The following is a 23,536-nucleotide window of genomic DNA, read 5'->3' as shown; positions in this document are numbered from 1 at the left end:
ACAGTAGCACTCAAGTTTAAAAACCAGAATGATCTCCCTGGAATCCAAGGCTGGCATATGCTGATTTATTTTTGGCTCAAATCTCTCTCTCTCTTTTTTTAGTGACTCTCTGAGTGCTACAAGCCTACTTGATAAATTTTTCCCCTTCCTGGAAAATTTATGCCAGTGAGGCTTCTCAAGTGCAGCTCTCATGGCTGAGAGGTTTCCAAGAGCCATAGATGCTACTCAGCAACAGGCATTTGACGTAGCCTTGCAAGTAGAGCAGGGCGAATTGGGTCACTGACTCTGGCAATATATAAATAGGTAACCATTCACACCACAAATTATCCATGCAATATTACCTGTCCAGCACGTTAACAAGCTTTTTTCTTAGGTCATTTTAATGCCTTGCCCTTTGCAATCTTGGAGGGAAAGTATATTAATAGCCCTTTTGCAGAGCAAATCCACCCTGGAGGAACCTGAAATTCTAAGCTCGTGCATTTCTTAGAGATATTTTCTATAGCAACTTGCATCCTATCCTTATAACTCCACTTACTAATAGTAGTATCACTAGTTGGGAGGACGCTTCTTATTGTTGGGCAGGAACCATACTATCTCTAGGGGAGTTGTAAATTATTTTTGACCTCCATTACTTTATGCCAGAAACTATTCCTTTAACTGTTGGGACCTCACTAATGGACAGTTCAATTTTTTTTTAAAAAAAAATGTGTTTTAGGTTGTTTATGGTTTTATTTATTTTATTTTATTTTATTTTAATTCCATTTATATCCCGCCCTTCTCCGAAGACTCAGGGCGGCTTACAAGCTTAGCAGTAGCCTTCATTCTATGTATATGCCTGCTTATTAGGGCTTTCACACACACCCCCAAGCGGCATTATTACAAAGTCAGCTTAATTGCCCCCAACAATCTGGGTCCTCATTTTACCTACCTGGGAAGGACGGAAGGCCCTGCTATATTTCATCAGTCACTGACTCTAAGAAGATTTATATGCATTTACACACACACAGAGAGAGACACACATGACAGTTTAGTATTAAGAAACATTTTCATTTTTTTTAAAATCACAAAGTACTCTTCTAATCCTGTTTATCTGTGAAATACTAAGATCCCTTAGTATTTTATAAGTTACCTTTATAGTATTATAATGCATTATTTTATTTGCTTCTGTTGGTTTTAGAAAACATCTATATTTCTTCATTTGAACCTTGCATCTTGTGTGTGTAAAGGTTTCTGAATGGCTCTCCTTCATCTTTCCTCCAGGTAGATGACCTGAAAGCCAAACTGGCAGCTCAGGAGGTGGAGCTCAAGCAAAAGAATGAAGATGCCGACCAGCTGATTCAGGTGGTGGGCACAGAGACAGAGAAGGTCAGTAAGGAGAAGGCCATTGCTGATGAGGAGGAGCAGAAGGTGGCCTTGATTACCGAGGAGGTCCAGCAGAAACAGAAGGACTGTGAGAAAGATTTGACACAAGCTGAACCTGCCCTTGCTGCTGCCCAGCAAGCCCTCAACACATTGAATAAGGTACTTGAGGAGGGTGGAGTAATGTTTCCTAGTATCCTGTTTACCTAGGAAGATCTCTGCACTCATGTACAGGGAGAGCCGTACATTCACACTGCACGTTTTCCTTCAGTAATTGATGTAAAAGAAAGCATGAAGAAGAGAACTGCCTCTCTTTATTGTTTAACTATGAATTCAGCCTTAGTTCAGAAAAAGCTGCTTTGGTTTCACATACAGGTAGTCCTCAACTTACAGTCACAGTTTCTGTTGCTAAACAATATGCTTGATAAGTGAGTTGTGCCTGATTTTACAACCTTTTTTTTTGCCATGGTTGTTAAATGAATAAGTGCAGTTGTTGAGAGAGTCGCACAGCCATTAAACAAATCCAGCTTTCCCTATCGATTTTGCTTGTTGAAAGCCAACCGAGAAGGTTGCAAGTGGCAATCACAGGCTGTCGCAACTGACATAATTACAGGATGGTGGCCGAGCACTCAGATTTTGATGATATGACCGTGGGGATGCTAGGATGGTCTTAAGTATATCAGGTCCAACTATTTAAGTCCCTTTTTCCAGTGCTGTTGTAACTTCAGTCGCTAAATGCATGAAGTTGAGGACTATCCGTAATCCTAATTCTTTATGTTCATGGACTTAACTTTTAAAGCTGGATTTCTTAATATGCATTTGAATATTTTATGCACTTTGTGACATGCAGGAGCAACCATCCTTTGGTTAACAGCATCCTTTGCAAATTTTCATAACATAAAATGCACAGAGCTAGAGGTGAATGTTTCTCTATCCCAATGAAATCCCCCTTTTTTAGATGTTGATTATGTCTCCCATTCATACCTGGCTTTGTGAATTGTCAATGAAAGTTCCTAATTCCACATTGCAAAGCTATACATGGATCCATAGTCTTGAACTAAGGATCCATTCACCAGCTGCCTGCAATTAGTGCAGGTTCGCATCCCACCAGGCTCAAGGTTGACTCAGCCTTCCATCCTTCCGAGGTAGGTAAAATGAGGACCCAGATTGTTGGGGGTAATTAAGCTGACTTTGTAATAATGCCGCTTGGGGTGTGTGTGAAAGCCCTAGTAAGCAGGCATATACATAGAATGAAGGCTACTGCTAAGCTTGTAAGCCGCCCTGAGTCTTCGGAGAAGGGTGGGATATAAATGGAATTAAAATAAAAAAAATAAGAAATGGTCAGTTTTATGAGTTTTACTACTCAATTTGACATGATATACTTAAGCGAACCTGTTTTTAACCAATGATTCATTTTCGTGAATCAGTAAAGACAACTTAGCATGATAAGCAACTGGAAAATGAACTCAGTGAACATAAGAACTGATTCTGTAAAGCACAGAAAGCTACTGTGACCTTTAGTTTGCATAACGCAGGCAGTGGGGCAGAGTTGCAGCCTCCTACTTCGCCTTCCTGTTAGCAAGACTGACTCATGAGCTCCAGGCAGTGATAGGCATGATACATGATTGAGGGCTTCAGTCTGCAAACTCCACCGAGAGTGAACTCTTGTTAGAAATGGAAGTTGTGTGACATCACACTGGAGAAGCTCTAAGACATAAAAGGAATTGAATGGCAAAGGGATGAAGGGTAAACAGGGACAGTCATGCTGAGTGACTGAGCGGGATTTTAGATAGTTAACTGGTGGGCCACTTGGAAGATTTCTGTGAACCACAGCTGAAAAATAACTAGTTTAAGGTAATCTAGCGAACATGTACACAGACAACTCATTGTAGAAATTGGAATAATCTAGATCCGCACTCTCCAACCTTTCCAGCTTTGCAGACCAGTGGGGGGGGGGGAAGAGAGGGGATGGTTCTGTGTGAGTGCTGTGTGTGCGCTCACAGCTCCATTTGTGCAAGAGGTGGGAACACATGCATGCTGCTTGCACAATTGGATCTGTGCATGCTCACCCACCTGCTGTGCATGTAAGTGGAGCTGCACATGTGCGCTCAGCTGCCGCTTCCATGATCCAGCCCGGGGGTTGGGGACCCCTGATCTAGATAACTCTTCCCAAAACTAAACCATCAAATGGAACTTGCTTTAAAATCTGGCTCGTATTCAGGGAGTCAGTTTGGAAAAACGTTGCAGATATTACTTGCGAAGGTGATTTGGGGATCATTTCACATCAATGAACTACTTCAGCCAACAATAGGAAGAAGAGGTGGTTTGAAAGTTACTACTTTATAGTGGTCTTCATATGGCTGGTGTGGGGAAGTTCCTTAAGCCAATGTTCCTATTCCATTAGCTGTTCGTCAGCTGAATTGTTCCTTGATTGTGCTATGAGTCGGCTAAACTACCCCTCCCTGAAAACCCAAGCAGCTGAGAGACAAATACACAAACAAAAAGAGGTGGCAACTAAGCAAAAGAACGAAACAGTGGCAATTTTCCATTTGCTGCTGTACAACATCTCATTAAGGCAAGATTAATGGGAAGCCTGAAGCTTCCCTGGAGACTGAAGGTGGCAGGATTTGCAGACACTAAACGCCACATGCTCCTTCTCACCTGCATCCAAGAGTTTAGCCCATCAATTGACATGAATGATTGGCTGTGGATGTGTGTTTATTCATAAGTTTCAATCAGTAATCCAGACCTAGTAGCCCTGTGCTTTTTAATGAAGCAGTGCCAGGGGAAAGTATCAGCATTGCTTTTTAACTAAAAGTAATGAAAAATACAGGTTGTCAGGAAAGGAGAAGGGGAGGAGGTAATGAAATAGATTGCTTGGACTTAGCTCTCAATTGCTTAGCATGCAGTTGTACTGCTATCTAATAAATTTAATCATAACTAATGGCATCAACTGCTACCTGTGTAGAATAGTTTCTCGTTAATGCTCTGATGCTCTGTATAACAGTTTTTTTAAAGATTGGCCACCTCATATTCTCACCTGGCTTTGGTACCCTGCTGCTGTATGGGAATCTGTACACACACACACACACACACACACACACACACACACACACACACACACATACTTTCTTGGCTAAAAAATTAATGCCAAATATCAAAACATTTTTGGACTATTAGAGTTATTGGCTGATTTCAGCCTAAGTTCTTTTTAGGCTCACTTTGGACATCAGGATGGTAATCTTGGAAGTTCAAGATAAAATCAAGAAGATAATGCCTGCTAGATATTCTAGGATTGGTATACTGTTGCTTCTATCCAGGGAGATACCTGAAGTAACCTCCCCGTCACAAGATCTATCACAAGCCTCTCTCTGATGACTCATCACAAGACCCTCACTTTACCCACCTACACCTGAAGCCCTTATAAATAGAAGAGCACTGACACAGACATCCCCTAAATGTCACTGAAGATGTTGCCTAGCCTGGTAATGAAACATTTGGAAACCAGCCCACAAGCTTGGAGAACAAACCTTCACCCTCATCCTATACCTGAGCTACAGATATTCACCACTATTGCAGATGCATTTTAGATATGGGGATCACAACTCCATAACTTTCAGCCCCCGTGTTTATTCGTAGCTGAATGATATTAAGGGGAAAAACAAACATAAATCCTCTCTAGCAAATTTAATCGAAATGTCAAGAAACTTGGCCAGCCCCAGATTATAGAAAGGCATCCACTAAGCAGGAACTCACAAACCAAACCAAACCAAAAACCAGAGCATTGTGGATTTTTTGACCACCAAAAGAACTGTCATTAAGCATAAATGTAGGACTAAGTTATAAAAATTGAGGCCCAGGTCAGTGTTTTAGACTGTACAATGGGGACACTTAAAATCAAGGTCCAAAAGTAGTCACAGCAATAGAACAAAATATCTGCTACAAGGGCTCCCTTCTGAGAGAAGACAGACGCAGAATAGCAGTTAAGAAGTTCTTGCCTTTCAACATCCCCATTGCAGCTTCTCCACTTTGATTTATTATTTCTAACAGACTCAAATTATTTCTTTTTTTTAAAAACTATCTTTGGTATCTCCTGCAAATCTCAGCTCATTCTGAGCTGTAACATTTTTTTTACAAAGTTTCTACAGGCTTCAGAGATTATCTTGTGTTCTTTATTTGATATGCTTTTTCCATTTCCTAGGCATACCTCCCCCACTTTTTCCCCAATGTTTTTAGAGAGTTCTGCATGCATCCACATTGGCCTTATTACATTTTTCTCATTTTTTCTTCTTCTTAGAGGAATTGTTTGCAATGCCATCTTCAGTATCTGATTTCTTAGAATGTCCTCTTTTTCCTGGATACTTTTCTTCTTCAGGATTTGAGATGCTGGATTTGAAATAGCTTCCCTCCGAGTTTTCAGAATTTGCTGTTCTGATATCCAATATGCAGATCCGACTCTCTTCAATTTCTCCTCTAATCAGATGTCACAACTTTGAGGATAACATGAATACTTTCCCACAGGGTGGCAGTCACATTCACTTCTTCACCCAATTCTTCCCTGTTGATTCAGGGCAGCAGAACCCTTTGTTCTTCCACCTTCTGACAAATGAAGTTGTTATCAGGAGAGAGAATAATTTGTTGGCAAATCCCCAGCAGATGTCAGGATAACTGAACCTCCCATTAGCACTATTGCATGCCTTTTTGAAAGATTGGCCAACTGATGCAGAAAGACCTCATCTGTTCATCTGCCTTCCCAGGTGGTCTATAATAAATTCTCACAATGGTATTGCCTTTCTCCCCCCCCCCTCCTTTTATTCTAACCTAAATACTTACCATGCTCTGACTGACATATTTCTGTACAAGGATGTTTTTTTCTTTACAAACAGTGCAACGCCCCTCCCCTTTTCTTTTAGATTTGTTCTTGTAGCCGCCTATTGTTATGTGCCAATCATGAATGACATCACATCTGGGTTCGTATTTGTCTTCTCAAATTAGTATTTCTAGTTCTACCTGTTTACTCTGATTCTACTCTGTGGGTTGGTATAGGAACACCTGAATTCCACCAACTGCCACCTCGATTGTAGGTGCAAAAGTCTGGTCCCTGATGAGGCCTTCTCAGACCTTTTTCATGTTCTGTTTTCTTGGCCCCGATACTTGACCGCTTATTTGTTTCTGGGATTTTGCCGACCTCCCCCTCTTATTATGGTCTGATCCCACCCTGATGAGAATGGCAAGCTGCCTGCCAAGCATTTTCCATGTTTGGTTTTTATAAGATGTACTATATCCAGTCACTCCTCTGGAGTCCTTTATGAAGGTGGTGTAGGCCTTTGTCTGGAACACAGAGTATTTTTTAACAATAATATTCGCATAGCCAATTATGTATTTCTAGGATCTTGTTTCCTCTTTGTGACATTATTTTTGCTTTTTCACTCGAAAGATATCAATTCAGCCCTCTTGGCTTGTGTGATTTATGGAAAAGCACCTTGCACATGTTACATCTTAAATTATTTTAATAAGTCCTAGTTTCCTAGCTGGAACTTGAATTTCCAAAAAACATTAGTACAAAATGCGGTTCCTCCTCCTTCTCCTCCTCCTCCTCCTCCTCCTCCTCCCAAAATATAAAATCCTACACTTTTGAATGGGCACTGCAGCATCAAACCAACCATTGGAAAGGCTCTGTCCAGGCCTAGCTTTATTTCTATTTCAGAAGACAGAAGCAACAGAGAATTATCAGAGAAACAAAATACAAAGCAATGATGCTTTGTATAATTAAAAAAGTGGGACGTAAATCTTTTTAGCTTCATGATATCTGATTTAGGAAAGGTAATGAATGCAAATTCACATCTCACTCAGTTACAGTGGCATCTGGTGGGGAGGGACAAGGGAAGCCTGGGTGATGACAGCAGCCTTGTGGCATCAAAGCAAGTCCCACTTCTTCTCTCCTTAGGTCATAGATGTTGCACATAGATATAAGCCCAAAAGGGCAGAGATTTTCATCTTGCCTGTACCTGCAACAGCTTGAAATGTTGCAGATGAGTTGTCCTTTAAGAGGTTTTAAAGGAGGATGGGCACGTTTGTGGTAGATAAAGCTATCAATGCTACCTCCAAGTTCAAAGGTGAGAGAAGCCGGCTGCCTTCATGGGCTTCCTAGGATTTTCTGGTTGAATAGTGGGTGAAAGAGGTTTCAGAGGATGCTCCAGGTCCTACAACTTTCAGAAGTGGTCATTGTGGGATGAAGCAAGCAATGGCAGCAGTCTCCAAAATCCTGGGCTTGAATCAGTAATTCTGTGGAGCTTTATGTCTATCATCACTGGTGAGTATAGGAGATCCCACAGTGAAAGCCATTTGAACAGCATTGTTAAATTACTCCTCTGCCTGAAACAGAGATGTGTGGGTGGAAAATGGTTACAAGTACAAAGTGTTGAAATGTATCTCAGCTAAATCCTTCTGGTAATGCCACTCTCAAACAAAAGTTTGGGTGATTTATTTGACAGTGGAGTCTACCTGGAGCTGAAACACTTTCATATATTTTCTAGCAAGGAACAGTGACATCTGTGTTAAGACCACAACGACAGCAGTTTGCTGTATTTCTGATTTTGTTAATCTATTATCCAGGTGGATTAACATTATGAATGTGTACAGCAACACCTTTTAGTACCAGCTGCAGTATGCAATAGCTGTATCACAGAAAGAGCCTTTCATATTGCAGTGTGGCATCCATTTAGTTTTGTACAAGAGATGGTTCTTCACACATGTCTGTAACTTTAAGCACGCAGCCATTTGAAAACTAAATGAATACCCACTGCAGCTGGATCTGAATGGAGGGCTTCTTTACTTTCTCACAGATTTCAGTCAATGTGCAACAGAATTCTTGATTTCACCCACTTTATTCAGTCTTGATTGTGTGCTATTGTCTGTTCTGGAAAATTGCAGTGGGTAATTTGTACTTCTAGTGATTTCTAGCCAATCCCTATGTCCAGATCAGAGAAGGCACAGATTCCACTCAGTTCAGGTAGCAAAACCATAACTTGATTTTTATTTATTAAACACCAGGAAAACATTAGAACAGGGAGAGAGAGAGAGAGAGAGAGAATAAGCAAGCAAGCAAGCAAGCAAGCAAGAGATGATCAGCAAGCAATGTACATTTATCTATATATCAAAAGGCACAGAATTTTCTAGAACCACTGAAAATAATAGTGTGGGAAATCAGCATGGGCAGTCCCAAAGGAGTGGTTTTTATTTGTTCCATATTTAAATATTTTATATACAGAGAAGTAGCAGAATAGAGAAGGAAATTAGACACAAAGTGTTCCTTCCTCTATTCTGCTCCATGAACGAACAATTTGATGGATGAGAGGTGAAGTATCCAACAGCCTGAACTAGCAGCCCACTTTTCACTTGAAATATTGTTCCTCTAACCTGCTTTTTAAAACATAGATAATAGTAGATACTATTATTTTCTATTTCAATGTATTTTTCATTATTACTCATTTTATTGACGAAGAACTGAAATGGATTAATCCAATATCACCCAGAGGTCTACATGAGTTGATGAAATATCAGAGCTCGGGTCTAATGCTCAAAACACAATTCTTTAAAATAATTTAGACAAATCCTTGGGCAATGGATTTACCTAAACTGGCTTCTCCACCATGGTGTCCTTTAGATATACTGGGACTTCAGATTCATGTATGTTTAGCATGGCTGAGTATGATGGATGTTGGGTGAATTGTCTTCCATTTTAAACATTGTTCAATGTACTGCTTATATTATTACTCTATTAAAAGTTCACTCAGTTTTTTCAAAATTGGAAATTGCTGATGAAGTGAGAAGAGAGAAAGGGATTTATGCTCACATCGACCCTAACCAATCAGTGCAATAGCCTCCAGGCTTATAGTGAGAACAACATCCTGCTGCTTGTCCAGATTATTACAAATCAGTATCTTGTATCATCCATACCATACTATTCAAATATGTATGACTGTCTACAGTTCTTACCTAGATTCCATTAGGATTGGGATAGGTTATTAATAACGTAAAATAACTAAACAGACAAATGAATCCAGAAGTAAGCAAGCAAGCTCAGAATGGGAATTGTTATATTCTTCAGCTGGCTGTATGGGTACTATCCATTTGGCATCTTCAGCTTTTGATTAACAAAACAGTTAAGTGTGGATGGATGGACTATGAAATTGATATATAACTTGAAAACTATAGTCATAGAAAGCTCACTAAAGGTTCTTCATCAGACCAGTGGGAGGCACTGAGATTCAATTCTGGCTCCTTTGCTCTTCTACACAATTCTGTTAATGACTTGGATAAAAGAGGTGCAGGAAATAATTATCAAATTTGTAGATGACACTAGATAGTGTTGGATAGCTGATATCCTAGAAGTCAGAAATAAACCTAGGTAAGTTAGTACAATGGCCTGAAAAAAGCAGAAAGAAATTTGAGTCAAATGATATACTATACTTAAGAAACAGGAATTAAATACACAGAGATAGGATAGGCTTCAGTGGCTTCTTCTAATTCGATGACTTTGATTTCCTTCTAGACTCTTGAACAACCTACCCAGGCACTCAGGTCCATGAATTTTATGGTTTTCATTAAAAAAGTGTTTTGGGTTTTTGTTTTACAAATGTTCTTTGTCAATGTCCATTGACATCAGAATAAGAATCCTTCTGTAGTGTGTCATTTGCTTTGCCAGGGTTCTTGTGTCTGCTGAATGGCAGGGTGTTATATGCATTTCTTCTTGGTTTAATGGAATAGCTCTTTGCCCAAAATAGCTGGTCCATTGGCTTTAAAAATCTATATGCGCTTACTGTACGTTTTGCTATTTAGCAAACTATGGATGTCAGTTCTGTGATGGGTGGTGGGTAGGATTCTGGTTTGGAATTTGTCATTGTGTGACAGAAGAGGTCTTACATGAGCCATTTCTAGTTGAATGTTTCTTTTTAATTGTGTCATATTCTGATATTGAAATGAGAAGCTCTTTTTAATAGCTTGACTGGAGTTAATGTTAATAAGGAACCAACTGCACGATATGGACATAAAATTAAGAGTTTTTACAATGGCTTCTTTCTTAGTATGTTGTATGATGCAGCTCTGAGAAGGTTTCAGTGCCACACATGTATTTGAATACATGATATGCCAAAGGTTTGTTCTGTAATGGAAGAAACTAAACACACAACTTCAGTAAGAAAAGACTTTACAAAGGACTTGAGAACTTAGTGTGTTTGAATATATTTAATTGTTATAGATTTCACCAGTAGGACTAAGCTTCATTGCCTCTTATTGAAATCAGGGATATTTTGCCTTGGCCACTCATGGAGAAAGAGTATCCAGGCAGCATTCCCTTCATATAAACTAATTTGTCAAAAACATTTTGTAAGGAAACCCTAAAATATTTTTAAGTTCATCAAATCATAATATCCCACTTGATTGTATGAAGCCATAGCATGACATAATAATATTCTGTTATCTTGCCATGTGGTGCCTGCATTCATATAAGGATCCTGGTTGTGCTCAGTGACTGGTCAGTAAGCATGATTATTTTTTCTCTCAAAAGTACTAGGTAAGCAGCATGAGACAGCTTCACTATGTGGTTTGTTGCTGTTGATGAGTTATTCCCAGTATGATTGCAGGTACAGTGTAATGGTGCTTCATGACCCAAATCACTTTAACTGATGCTGGCTGAAGATTCATGAGGCAGACATTTCTCTGAGAATTTTCAATTAATGTCCACGTTTAAACTCCTTCTGCAGCTGCAGACATACATTGTCGGTTTCAGGTCAGGCTGATCTTTTCCTGGTTATGCTTATTTTTTCCATATCATGTAAATCTGAAATCTAATTGGGCTTTTTCAGTGTCCTGCAACTTGGCTGCAATGCCAAAGAAATGTGATTGGTTCTCACGTTTAACAAGCAGGTAATGGCCCCAAGCCACTAGAGGGATTCATTGCTTTACAAAGCATGAGTCATAATATTTAAAATTCAGAGTGCCATTCCAGGCTTCAAAGTTTCTCTCTCCGATTAATAGCTCTAGAGGTTACTCCATTACCAGAAAAGTAAAAAGGAAAAGCCATTCATTTTCATCTCACAAGCTTGGTCCTTTTCTTCTCCCTTTCAGACCAATCTGACGGAACTGAAGACATTTGGATCGCCACCACCTGCTGTCAGCAATGTTGCTGCCGCCGTGATGGTACTCCTGGCTTCAGGTGGTAAGGTCCCCAAGGACAGGAGCTGGAAAGCAGCTAAGGTGGCCATGAACAAGGTTGACAGCTTCCTAGACTCTTTGATTCACTTCAACAAAGAGAATATACATGAGAACAGCCTCCGAGCCTTGCAACCTTATCTTCAGGATAAAACCTTCAACCCAGAACTGGTGGCATCCAAGTCCTATGCAGCTGCTGGGCTCTGCTCCTGGGTCATCAACATTGTGCGCTTTTACAATGTGTACTGTGAGGTCGAGCCCAAGCGTCAGGCTCTCAACAGAGCCAATGCGGAGCTTGCTAATGCCCAGGAAAAGCTGGCTAATATCAAGGCCAAAATTGCAGTAAGTCTGAATGCAAAAAAGCATCCTGGGAAACAAGTGTAAATTGAAATCGACATTGGCCCTTGAAATTTTTGGCATCAGTTACTCTCTAGCGCCTCAAACATGGGCTTCTTGCACAAGTAGCCACTGTAGGAAATCATCCTGCATTTTGCCTAAAGAGAGTACCATGGCTTATTTTAAAACAGGGTGGTACCCGTAGTAATTTTTAAAAACAATATTTATTTTTTAAAATTATTATGCAGTAATCACCATGTAAGTTGCAGCATGAAGAGCAATTTGGTGAGCGATCCCAAGTCTACGTAATTGATTATTTAATGATACTTGAGGTTTTGCTGTAAGGTTTTTGGAAATTATTACTATACTATTTGTAGTTAAGATGTATGTTAGAGAAGGGAAAATCATTAAATATTTCCACAGTTTGTTACTACTTTTGTTAGTTTTGTGAGTGGGACTCTCAAAAAAAAGTAAAAAAAATACTTTTTTTAAAAAAATAAGTCTATGTATTATAAACATATAAACATAGACTTAGTGATTCTAAGAATTGCATGACAGACTGAAACCAATATACCCGTTCCTACTATGTGTGATAGTAGGCTGTCTACTAGGCTGTTTACTTGTCAAGTAGGCTAAGCAAAGAATTGAGGTCCTTGGTAGAACAGATCCTCCTCCTCCCCCTCCCCCTCCCCCTCAACTGAATCTTCCATTCAAATTCCCAAATCTGGTTCAGGAGATTAGAATTTCCTCTGAAGCAGCTTCTGGGAATGTGATGGGGTACCAAGGAAAGGTTAGGGAGAGACCATCATTTGTGTCCTTTCATGGGGTGCAAAAGTACCTCTTTCACAAATAAAGTTCCTGCTTGAAGAAGTCAGAAATTTCTTCAAGTTTTAGGACAGAGCTAATTTAAATAGTATGCGGGAGGAAGGGAAGAAGACCATTTAATTTACAGAAATTGTAGCTTGGTATTTTAGGAACAATTCTGTTCATATATCTAGTCATTCCAAATGCTACTAACAAATTAGGTACCCTTTTCAAATTCAAGTTTATTTCTTAAGTATTGTTCAAGCAGTATTAAAATGATTTAGAGGCACTTAACTTTAAGCTATTGGTGTGAATGCTGATAAAAATCAATTGTTAACTTCTTTTATCACAGAAGTAAAAAAAAACAACAACTTCGGAACACTCTGCTTTTGTTTTACAGTGAAGTAGCAAAAACGATCAATTAGAGCGATAGAGATTGGGAGACCAATTGTGAAAGCTATTTCTCAGCCACTGAAATAAAGCTAATAGAGCCATTTTTGCATGAGCCTTTCCGCTTGGCTTTCTAAATAACTCCCATGAGCAGTTTTGCTCACTCAGGCTATAAACAGTACTGATACATGCGCTTTTAGGTCTGGAATTTTATATCAATGGCCAGAAATCAGTACAAGATGCAAAGGACAATGTAACTTAACAAGCTGCGCCTGCCAATATTTTATTTCTCTACAGCTATTAAAGCTATAAGATGTCCCCAATTCCCTTTTATCTAACCCAATAAAAATGGAGGTAGAAATATTATGAAGTTAAAAATAGAAAAAAAGGGCAAAGTAAGCTTTGTTGAATGCATACCGGTGAATGGTAGTTAGAAAGATGAAACATATCCCCAAAACAGCACCTGATGTCCACCTGGACTGATGGTCGCCGGACTCTAAAGTAGTTGAAGAAAATTCTGTCTAATGGGGACATTTTGGCAACAAGTTGCCAGATGTTCAGTCCAGACTTGCAGCAACTCTGGGCCCCATAGTGAAGTTTTCCAGCTGCTGTACTCCCCCCAGTCTTCCATGCCAGGAAAACAATTGCTTCTCACTTTCTCCTTGTGGTCAATTTTTATTGGACATGGATAAATTTATAAATGTGTATGTACAGCTAATAGTATGCAAAGTTACATTAAAAATATACATGTAAAGATGAAGTATCAAAATGCACCTAAATGCAGGCACAGCAGCCAACTTTAGAATACAATTTTCTTTTTCCTAACAGTGCCTCAGTAAGGTCTGCTGTAGCATTAATGTTTAGTGTTAGTGATTATATTTGCAGGGCAGGTAGAATTTCACTAATGGGTTTTTTAATTATTATATTTCCCCTGAACTACCCACTTTACAGGTAACTCTTTACACTGATCATAATTGGGTCCAACAACTCAGCCATTAAATGATGCTGTTGTTTAGCAAGAAATCACATAACCATGACTTACGGTTTTATTTCTGCCTTCACAACCTGATATCAAAGCACACAAATGGTCACCATGTAACTATGGGACACTGTGATTGATTGCAAAGTTATTTTTTTTTATTTGGCACCATCATAGCTTTGAACAGTCACTGTGCAAGTCAGTTGGTAAGCAACGACTACCTGTGCTATTGTTTAGATAGGTCCCCTGGTGTACTGTTCAATCACTTTTCCAATCAGTTGAGGTAGAGGAATTTTACTTACTCATTTGGAGTGTTTGGGAGCAGAGGTGAACCCTTTTTTATTTGAGGTGGAAGGACAAATAATGAACCAGTACATAGGTGGACTTAATAAAAAACAAATACCAAAAAACAAAAACAAAACCCTCATACCCAATACCCAAGCAAACAAAAAAATCCCAGGAGAAAAGTAGATAGTTCAAAGAAAGAAGGGGAAAAAAGTAATTAAAATGTTTCTGCTGGATTTCAAATGAGAGCAGTTATGCATGTCAATCTAGTGTTATGACTACTGTACTACTAGGAAAGGCCTATGGCAGAAGCTGCAGCAGTCCTTATTGAGGTGAACTGAGCAACTGAGATGAAGGACTGTGCTGTCTTGCGCAGATCCAAGGTAGAGATGTTTGCCTAGAAGAAAATTAATATCAGAAGGGAAACATTCTGCTAGAGAGACGTTTCCTGAGGATGGGCTCCAGCACGAGTCTGAAAGCTCGGAAGACTAAACCTCTGATTCCGGTGACCAACCCAGATTGGATCCTGCAACATTATCCTAGGACAGGGGTAGGCAACCTTGGCTCTTTTATGACTCGTGGACTTCAACTCATAAAAGAGCCAAGGTTGCCTACCCCTGTCCTAGGACATGTATGTTCACCTTCATTCCATTCGTGAGAAGAGAAACTGGACAGCTACATTTGACAAATACTATTTCATATGCATATTTCATATCTGTTCTTGTCCTCCAGAAATAGTTGATGGCCTATACTTATGATGGGGCAACCTATCAGTGCTGATAAGTGCTAGCTGTCTGCTGTAAAAGTTTAATACATCGAGGTTTTAAATGTGTTCACAGCTGAATGGCCTTGTAGGCTAACTGTGTCACTCTTCCCCATAAAGTGAATTCACTTGGTTGACTTATTTTATTAATAATGAAATTATTCACTTTTTGAATTACCTGTGTCCTCTTGAGCAAAAAGTCCAGTGCCTTCTAAATCAGGGGCTACAATGTGTTGATGTGTATATTGAGATTGTACTGTTTCATGATATTTATGCTGTGATATGGCTTCCTCCTTTCCCCTACACCCCCAACTGTAGTACCTTAATGAAAACCTGGCAAGGCTGACAGCCAAATTTGAGAAGGCCACTGTGGAGAAGCTGAAATGTCAGCAAGATGCAGAAGCCACCGCAAATACCATCTCCCTTGCAAATCGCCTGGTGAGTATCATTGGCTGAAGCTTCCAGTGGGTTAGAAGGATTCTTGAAGTATGTCTTTCTTGGTCTTAATGGATGGAGAGAAAGCTAGAAGCGTTTGTTAGTCTGGAAAGTTTTAGGACTCCAAGTCTAAATTAAAGGTAAGTATTTCTAAATTAAATCTACATGAGGGAGTAGTTTGGACTTCTATACTGTTTGGAATTTTAATTTGTATTTTTTTTCATTCTTTAGTACTGGCAAAGAAAAGAACTGCTAAGTTTCCCTACTTTTCCAATGAATTGGCATGCAGCAGAGCAAGAAAAGGATGATAGGAATCTAATTCATGAGAGTACATAAAAAAGATTCAGTACTAATTATTTAAGGTGCATTAAAGATAGTGGAAATGCATTTAGTAGGAACAGTGCTTCAGTGATAGCACATACATCTTATAGGAGCGATGGACAGATCTGCCTTGAAAATGATCACAAATATGCAACCCTGCCTACCCTTCAAAGTGAGGGGCAATAATTTCAATAAATACTCTTCTAAATTTTCTCTTATAGATTTAATCATTTATACAAATGTATGGCTAATTTTGTGATGCTTTTTAACAGCATGATAATCATGCATCAGTTCCAGCTGGCATGACAGGAAGGTTTTAATTTGCATTTTTAATGAGCATACAGGATTTTAAAAACCACTGTTCCCATTTAACTTTGGAATAAGTCTCTTTCAGGTGTACCATGCAATAACCTTATATTATGCAAAAGATCACACTTTCCTGAGTAAGAAATAGCAAACAGTTTAAACTAATTGCTGTTGGATGGACAGTTTTGTATGGCTTCCTAGTGATTTTCAATCCCTAGTGCTGTAACCTTCCGTCTACTGACAACGCAGTGTCCTCTAAATTTACTAACCAACTGTAATTGAGGCTGGGATCACAATTCATAGCTACAAGGGTATATAAAACTACTGCTGCAGTCTACCAATTTTTTCCAGCCTGAACATAAGAATTGCTTTTTAATGAAATGAAGCCAGTCTAACTGCAAGGGCAATGGTTTAAGTGGTCTGTGAATTCCAATGTATGAGATTTAAGAGTATTCTACCAGGTACTTTATTTCTCTCATTATTTTTGAAATACTTCAAGATGCTTGAAGATATTCTGGTAAAATGTGTTATTAATGCAATGGAATTACCTGCCACTACAGCTCAGATTGGCTTTTTGCCATAAAGGATGTCATAGTGAATTTAAGCTAGAGTTTTCCTAATTAAAAGTTGAACACAAAATGTCGCATAGTTGAATAGTACTCTGTGAGTAATTAACACAAGTACCATGTCTGAAATCTTTCCCATCATATGTTTCAGTACAAATCTTAGGCCCTTGTGCATTTTTGCCAATAAACATAGCTAATGATTTCCACATCTGTGTTTACATTTATTTAGAGAGGAATAGGAGTTTAGGCTGCAACTGTTGCAGAAGAGGTCAGTCACAGAAGAGCCAGTTAAAATTTGAAATCAGGGGGGAAAAAAGAATTAGCATGGAAAGTGAACATGACAACGCAGAGCTGCTAAAATTTAATCTTTCATTTTGTAGTCTGGTTGTAGACCATTTTTTCTGTTTTAGATTTCATATTTTTAAACTTCACTCTTTGTCCATGGGAACATGATTGATGCCCTTTTCCGTTAATTTTGTCAAAATGACCTGGCACCTAGGTGGGGAAAACCAGATCTTTTTGTACATGATAAGTGGGACCTGGCTTGGCAGTACTACTTGTGGGAAGAATTTATTTATTCAATTTATATTCTGTTTGTCTCACTATCCAGAGTGATACAGGGTGACTTATAATGCAATAAAAATAGAAATATAAAGACAATTACAAATATAGCAACATAAAATTACAAGATGTCTGTAAATTGGGTATCCTGATAGACCAGAGATTAAGCAGGAGCCACAGTGTGGTATAGTTGTGCCTTTCTGCTAAATATTAACATGGGCAATTTTGAACATTATTCTGTGCATCTTTATTTATGATGAATTTTCTACATTTTAGTAAATGCTTTTCTCTCTGGTTCAGAACTGGCATTTGAAGTTTTTTGATTATTTATCCAAATGTTTATCTGTAAGAAGATTCATACTTTATCACTCTGGCTAGGAGAACAAGGACCAACCTTGTGTTTTGACATCTAAATTGACATAATCAGGGATATCTTGATATTCTGACTTTATGTATATGACTGTGAGGTACAGTCTGCCTCCTTTGGTCCAATTCAGCTCCTATGGTCCAACTACTGTATATCTGTTACTCAGTCATTGCTATGGATAAAGATATGCCACCTTTTTCCATTGAGGGTTAGGAAGAGGAAACGTTTCTGTACGACTTCTTCCTTTTGAGTTTTAAATATTCTGTTGCTAACAGCTGCGATTTTATTTAACTCAACTGTAAAGTCCAGCTTAAAAAAAAAGAAACTTATTTTCCAAGAGACAAAGTTACAGGTGTTAAAACACATTATGTTCTTAAATTGCCTGACTCATCCCTTTTGTAACAGTATGAAATAGATTCCCTAAGGGAGATTCATAGAGTTCCAATAAGGATGTAAGATGTTTCCATACCTTCACAGCAAGTGTATTGGCTAGTTAAGGGGATACATATATTCTAAAATTGCTGCCTTACTGTGGATTAGGAATAGAAGATTATTGAAACCAAAAAACTATTTCCCTTCTTTCTTTCTTCCTTCCCTTTCTTCTTTTCTTAAGCAATATTTGTTCCTTTACCATTTCCACAATGATTCTTGTGGTGGAAGTTCTATGGCCATCAGGTAATATCAGGTAGGGATTTGCTCATGAAGACAGACAGAGTGAGAGACAAGCAGACAGATGATAGATAGAGGGTTGTGCTATTTTTATAAGGAGAACGTGTAGAACAACTGTATAAGTTACAGAGAATAGTCAGGCATGAAATGAAACCAAATTTACCTGTTTTTTTTAGGTTGGGGGCCTGGCCTCTGAAAATGTGAGATGGGCTGATTCAGTAAGAGATTTCAAACTGCAAGAAGACGCATTGTGTGGTGATGTCCTGTTGATTACTGCCTTTGTTTCCTACCTGGGTTATTTCAGCAAGAAATATAGACAAGAGCTGATGGATCATGCATGGAAACCATACTTAAAGCAGCTAAAAGTGAGCAGAAGGCAACTGTTATATTTCCTCATGCCTCTCTTTTGAAAGTGCCCTAGCTACTGCTGTTGGCCATGATGGTATTGAGAAATATTTCTTCAGCTGAGTTGCCAAAACTTGTTTTGAATTAATAGTTAGTGAGACATTCCATTTACATACAGTAGGTTGTTTTCTGTGGGAATGAAGGGTATTTCCTCCACTTCTTTTCTCCCACTTTCTGGCTTCTATCTTTTATATTGTGACTCAATGCCAAAAGTAATATGTTCTTGCTCTTTGGTGGAAGACATGATGAACTGAAGACAGCTTTGCTAAAAGCGGAGCTGACAACAATAGCAGAATAAAATATGGGTGAGTGTACTGGCTTTTTGCAGTTGCTTTCTAGGTAAGGAGAGGAATTGAGATAGCCCACAAGGGCTTCCTACAATTGTTCCTCATGAGAAGACTGGCAGGTTTAGGGTTAGGGTTAGGATCTAAAAATTACAATTAAAACAGAAACACTGAAATTTGACATTAGTAAAGAGTGAAGCAAAATATTTTACTATTGGACAAATTGAAGGATTTGTAAACAATGGACTCATAAGTTAAATTTTCATATTGTCTATTAAGTCATCTGCCTTTATGGACAGACTTTGTTTAAAATATGTTATGAAAGAGGAACAAGTTTTACCTGACAATATTGCGACTGATCTGAAAGTACTTTTAAAAATAACAGGCTATAAGAATACTATGGAGAAAGAACCTACACTGGACATATAAAAGAAACTGACTGATCTCTTAGTAATTAAAAGGAGTATAGAAATAACAAACCAAAAGAGTGGACAATTTTTCTACATTAGATTTACAAGATTATTAAAGCTTTGAAGAATTTTATGAGAAGGGACAAATAAAAAATGAAAAAAAATCAAGTTCTAAGACTTTATTTGAAGAGAGTAAAGCTCAAGGTTGTTAAATATAAAGGGAAGGAATATAAAGTTGTTTTATTTGGTCAAGGTTAAAATTGATATACTGTTATCTCTGGTAATCTTGGTAATGCTGCCTAGAGTTATCCTGTGGTAAAGTGGATGGCCAATAAATTTTACAAACAAACAAACCTTAATGGGCTTTTGCTGATCAGAACTAAAATGACGAAGCTTTAAGGATTTGTTCATAGATACGAGATGGATTATGGGGAGATCAGTTACTAAAATTGTTAATACTTGTTGTAATGAAGGGGGAAAACATTTCTTTATATATTTCCTTTCTCTTTTTTACTATATTTTTTCTTTCTTTTCTATTTTTCTTTTCTGTATTATTCTTTCATGCCTCTTCTTTTTCTTTTTATCCTTTATTTATTTAGTGTGTATTAGTTTTTACCGTACCTTTGCAATTCTAATTTTTAATAAAATTACTATTTTAACATGTTGTTATTGCAGTGAGCAATCACTTCTTGATTGAAAAGATATGAAAGACCATTAATGACTCTTAGTCCCTAATGCTCTAGCAGTGCTTGAATGGCTTCAATGTGGACTGGCATGTAGGACTTGCATCTTCTCAGAACTGTGAATATTGCCTTGCAGCAGAACAGCAGATGTGTGAATGTGTTAATTACATTCTTCTAAAAAGAAACTTGTAATCATAATCAAATCCTTCTTTACCAAGTTGTCAGATTTGTCTGCTTCAGGCTTCGTTCTTTGAGGTTTCTATGTCATTGACCCCTTCATGGATTACTGCCTTGTCGTGGCAAAGGGGCTTGCGTAATTCAATGAAGCTATGAGCTATGCCATGCAGGGCCACCCAAGACAGACAGGTCATAGCAGAGAGTTCTGACAAAACGTGATCCACTGGAGAAGGAAATGGTAACCCACTCCAGTATCTTTGCCATGAAAACCCTATGGACAGTACCAAAAGGCAAAATGATATGACGCTGGAAGATGAGCCCCTCAGGTCGGAAGGCGTCCAATATGCTACTGGGGAAGAGCAGAGGGCTAGTACTAGTAGCACCAGAAAGAATGAAGTGAGTGGGCCAAAGCCGAAAGGACTCTCAGCTGTGGATGTATCTGGTGGTGAAAGGAAAGTCCGATGCTGTAAAGATTTTTTCTCCATAGGAACCTGAAATGTAAGATCCATGAATCAAGGCAAGCTGGACGTGGTCAAACAAGAGATGACAAGACTGAACATTGACATCTTAGGTATCAGCGAACTAAAATGGACAGGAATGGGTGAATTTAATTCAGATGACCATCAGGTATACTACTGCGGGCAAGAATCCCTCAGAAGAAATGGAGTAGCCTTCATAATCAATAAAAGGGTAGGAAAAGCAATACTGGGATAAAAAGGTAAAGGTAAAGGTTCCCCCGCACATGCGTGCTAGTCGTTTCCGACTCTAGGGGCCGGTGCTCATCTCCGTTTCAAAGCCAAAGAGCCAGCGCTTGTCCGAGGACGTCTCCGTGGTCATGTGGCCGGCATGACTAGACGCCAAAGGCGCACGGAACGCTGTTACCTTCCCACCATAGTGGTCCCTATTTTTCTACTTGCATTTTTACGTGCTTTCGAACTGCTAGGTGGGCAGAAGCTGGGACGAGTAACAGGCGCTCACTCTGTTACGCGGCACTCGGGGATTCGACCCGCCAAACTGCCGACCTTCTGATCGACAAGCTCAGCGTCCTAACCCACTAAGCCACCGCGTCCCTCATTACTGGGATACAATCCCCAAAATGACAGAATGATCTCAGTTCGAATCCAAGGCAAACCATTCAATATCATAGTAGTCCAAGTCTATGCCCCAACCACCGATGCTGAAGATGATGAAATTGACCGGTTCTATGAAGCCCTACAGCACCTTATAGAACTAACACCAAAAAATGATGTCCTTATCATCATGGGAGATTGGAATGCTAAAGTAGGGAGCCAAAAGATAACCGGAATAACAGGCAAGTTTGGCCTTGGAATACAAAATGAAGCAGGGCACAGGCTGATAGAATTTTGTCAAGAGAATACGATGGTCATAGCAAACACTCTTTTCCAACAACCCAAGAGACGGCTCTACACATGGACATCACCAGACGGTCAACACAGAAATCAGATTGACTATGTGCTCTGCAGCCAAAGATGGAGAAGCTCTATACAGTCAGCAAAAACAAGACCAGGAGCTGACTGTGGCTCAGACCATGAGCTTCTCGTTGCAAAGTTTAGGCTTAAACTGAAGAAAGTAGGGAAAAGCACTAGGCCACTCAAGTATGAATTAAATCATATCCCTGTTGAATATACAGTAGAGGTGACAAATAGATTTAAGGAATTAGATCTGATAGACAGAGTACCTGAAGAACTATGGACAGAGGTTCGCAACATTGTACAACAGGTAGCAACCAAAACCATCCCAAAGAAAAAGAAATGCAAGAAAGCAAAATGGCTGTCTGAGGAAGCTTTGCAAATAGCTGAGGAAAGGAGGGAAGTGAAAGGCAAGGGAGAAAAAGAAAGATATGCCCAATTGAATGCAGAATTCCAGAGAATAGCTAGAAGAGATAAGAATGCCTTCTTAAATAAACAGTGCAAAGAAATAGAAGAAAACAATAGAATAGGGAGGACCAGAGATCTCTTCAAGAAAATTGGAGAGGTGAAGGGAACGTTTCATGCAAAAATGGGCATGATAAAGGACCATAATGGCAGGGACCTAACAGAGGCAGAAGAGATTAAGAAAAGGTGGCAAAATTACACAGAAGAACTATACAAGAATGAGTTTAACGTCCCTGATAACCACGATGAGGTGGTCACAGACCTCAAGCCACACATCCTAGAATGTGAAGTGAAGTGGGCCTTAGATAAGCTGAGCAACAACAAAGCTAGTGGAGGTGACACTATTGCAGCTGAGCTATTCAAAATCTTAAAAGATGATTCAGTAAAAGTGCTACACTCAATTTGCCAGCAAATTTGGAAAACTCAACAGCGGCCACAGGATTGGAAAAGATCAGTTTACATTCCAATACCAAAGAAAGGCAGTGCCAAAGAATGTTCAAACTATCGCACCATTGCACTCATTTCACATGCTAGTAAAGTTATGCTTAAAATCCTGCAAGCTAGACTCCAGCAGTATGTGGATCAAAAATTACCAGAAGTACAGGCAGGATTTCGAAGAGGCAGAGGAACTAGAGATCAAATTGTCAACATACGCTGGATCATGGAGAATGCTAGGGAGTTCCAGAAAAACATCTATTTCTGCTTCATTGACTATGCTAAAGCCTTTGATTGTGTGGATCACAACAAACTGTGGGAAGTTCTTAAAGAGATGGGAGTACCAGACCATCTTATTTGTCTCTTGAGAAACCTATATGCGGGTCAAGAAGCAACAGTGAGAACTGGACACGGAACCATTGATTGGTTCCAAATTGGGAAAGGAGTCTGGCAAGGCTGTATACTGTTGCCCTGCCTATTTAACTTATATGCAGAGCACATCATGAGAAAGGCAGGGCTGTTGTTGTTGTTAGTTGCGAAGTCGTGTCCGACCCATCGCGACCCTATGGACAATGTTCCTCCAGGCTTTCCTGTCCTCTACCATCTTCTGGAGTCCATTTAAGCTCACGCCTACTGCTTCAGTGACTCCATCCAGCCACCTCATTCTCTGTCGTCCCCTTCTTCTATTGCCCTCAATCTTTCCCAGCATTAGGCTCTTCTCCAGTGAGTCCTTCCTCCTCATTAGGTGGCCAAAGTATTTGAGTTTTAGCTTCAGGATCTGGCCTTCTAAAGAGCAGTCAGGGTTGATCTCCTCTAGGACTGACCGGTTTGATCGCCTTGCAGTCCAAGGGACTCGCAGGAGTCTTCTCCAGCACCAGTGTTCAAAGGCCTCAA

General features: G+C 39.3%; 1 protein-coding gene across 1 annotated transcript in view; it reads left to right on the top strand.

Annotated features, from left to right (window-relative positions):
• DNAH9 (dynein axonemal heavy chain 9) overlaps positions 1 to 23,536 on the top strand; it is a gene marked incomplete at both ends in the record, with an annotated part of 232,762 nt that overhangs the window by 127,178 nt on the left and 82,048 nt on the right. The window contains 4 exons of the mRNA XM_081320420.1: positions 1,261 to 1,521; positions 11,488 to 11,913; positions 15,447 to 15,566; positions 18,530 to 18,718. Of these exons, the coding sequence (XP_081176546.1) occupies positions 1,261 to 1,521; positions 11,488 to 11,913; positions 15,447 to 15,566; positions 18,530 to 18,718 (996 nt within the window). The remainder of the gene's footprint in view (positions 1 to 1,260; positions 1,522 to 11,487; positions 11,914 to 15,446; positions 15,567 to 18,529; positions 18,719 to 23,536) is intronic.

The sequence above is a fragment of the Vipera berus genome (genome assembly GCF_964194415.1).
Source record: "Vipera berus genome assembly, chromosome: 2".
In the NCBI taxonomy this organism is placed as follows: domain Eukaryota; kingdom Metazoa; phylum Chordata; class Lepidosauria; order Squamata; family Viperidae; genus Vipera; species Vipera berus.
This window is presented reverse-complemented; position numbering and strand designations above follow the sequence as displayed.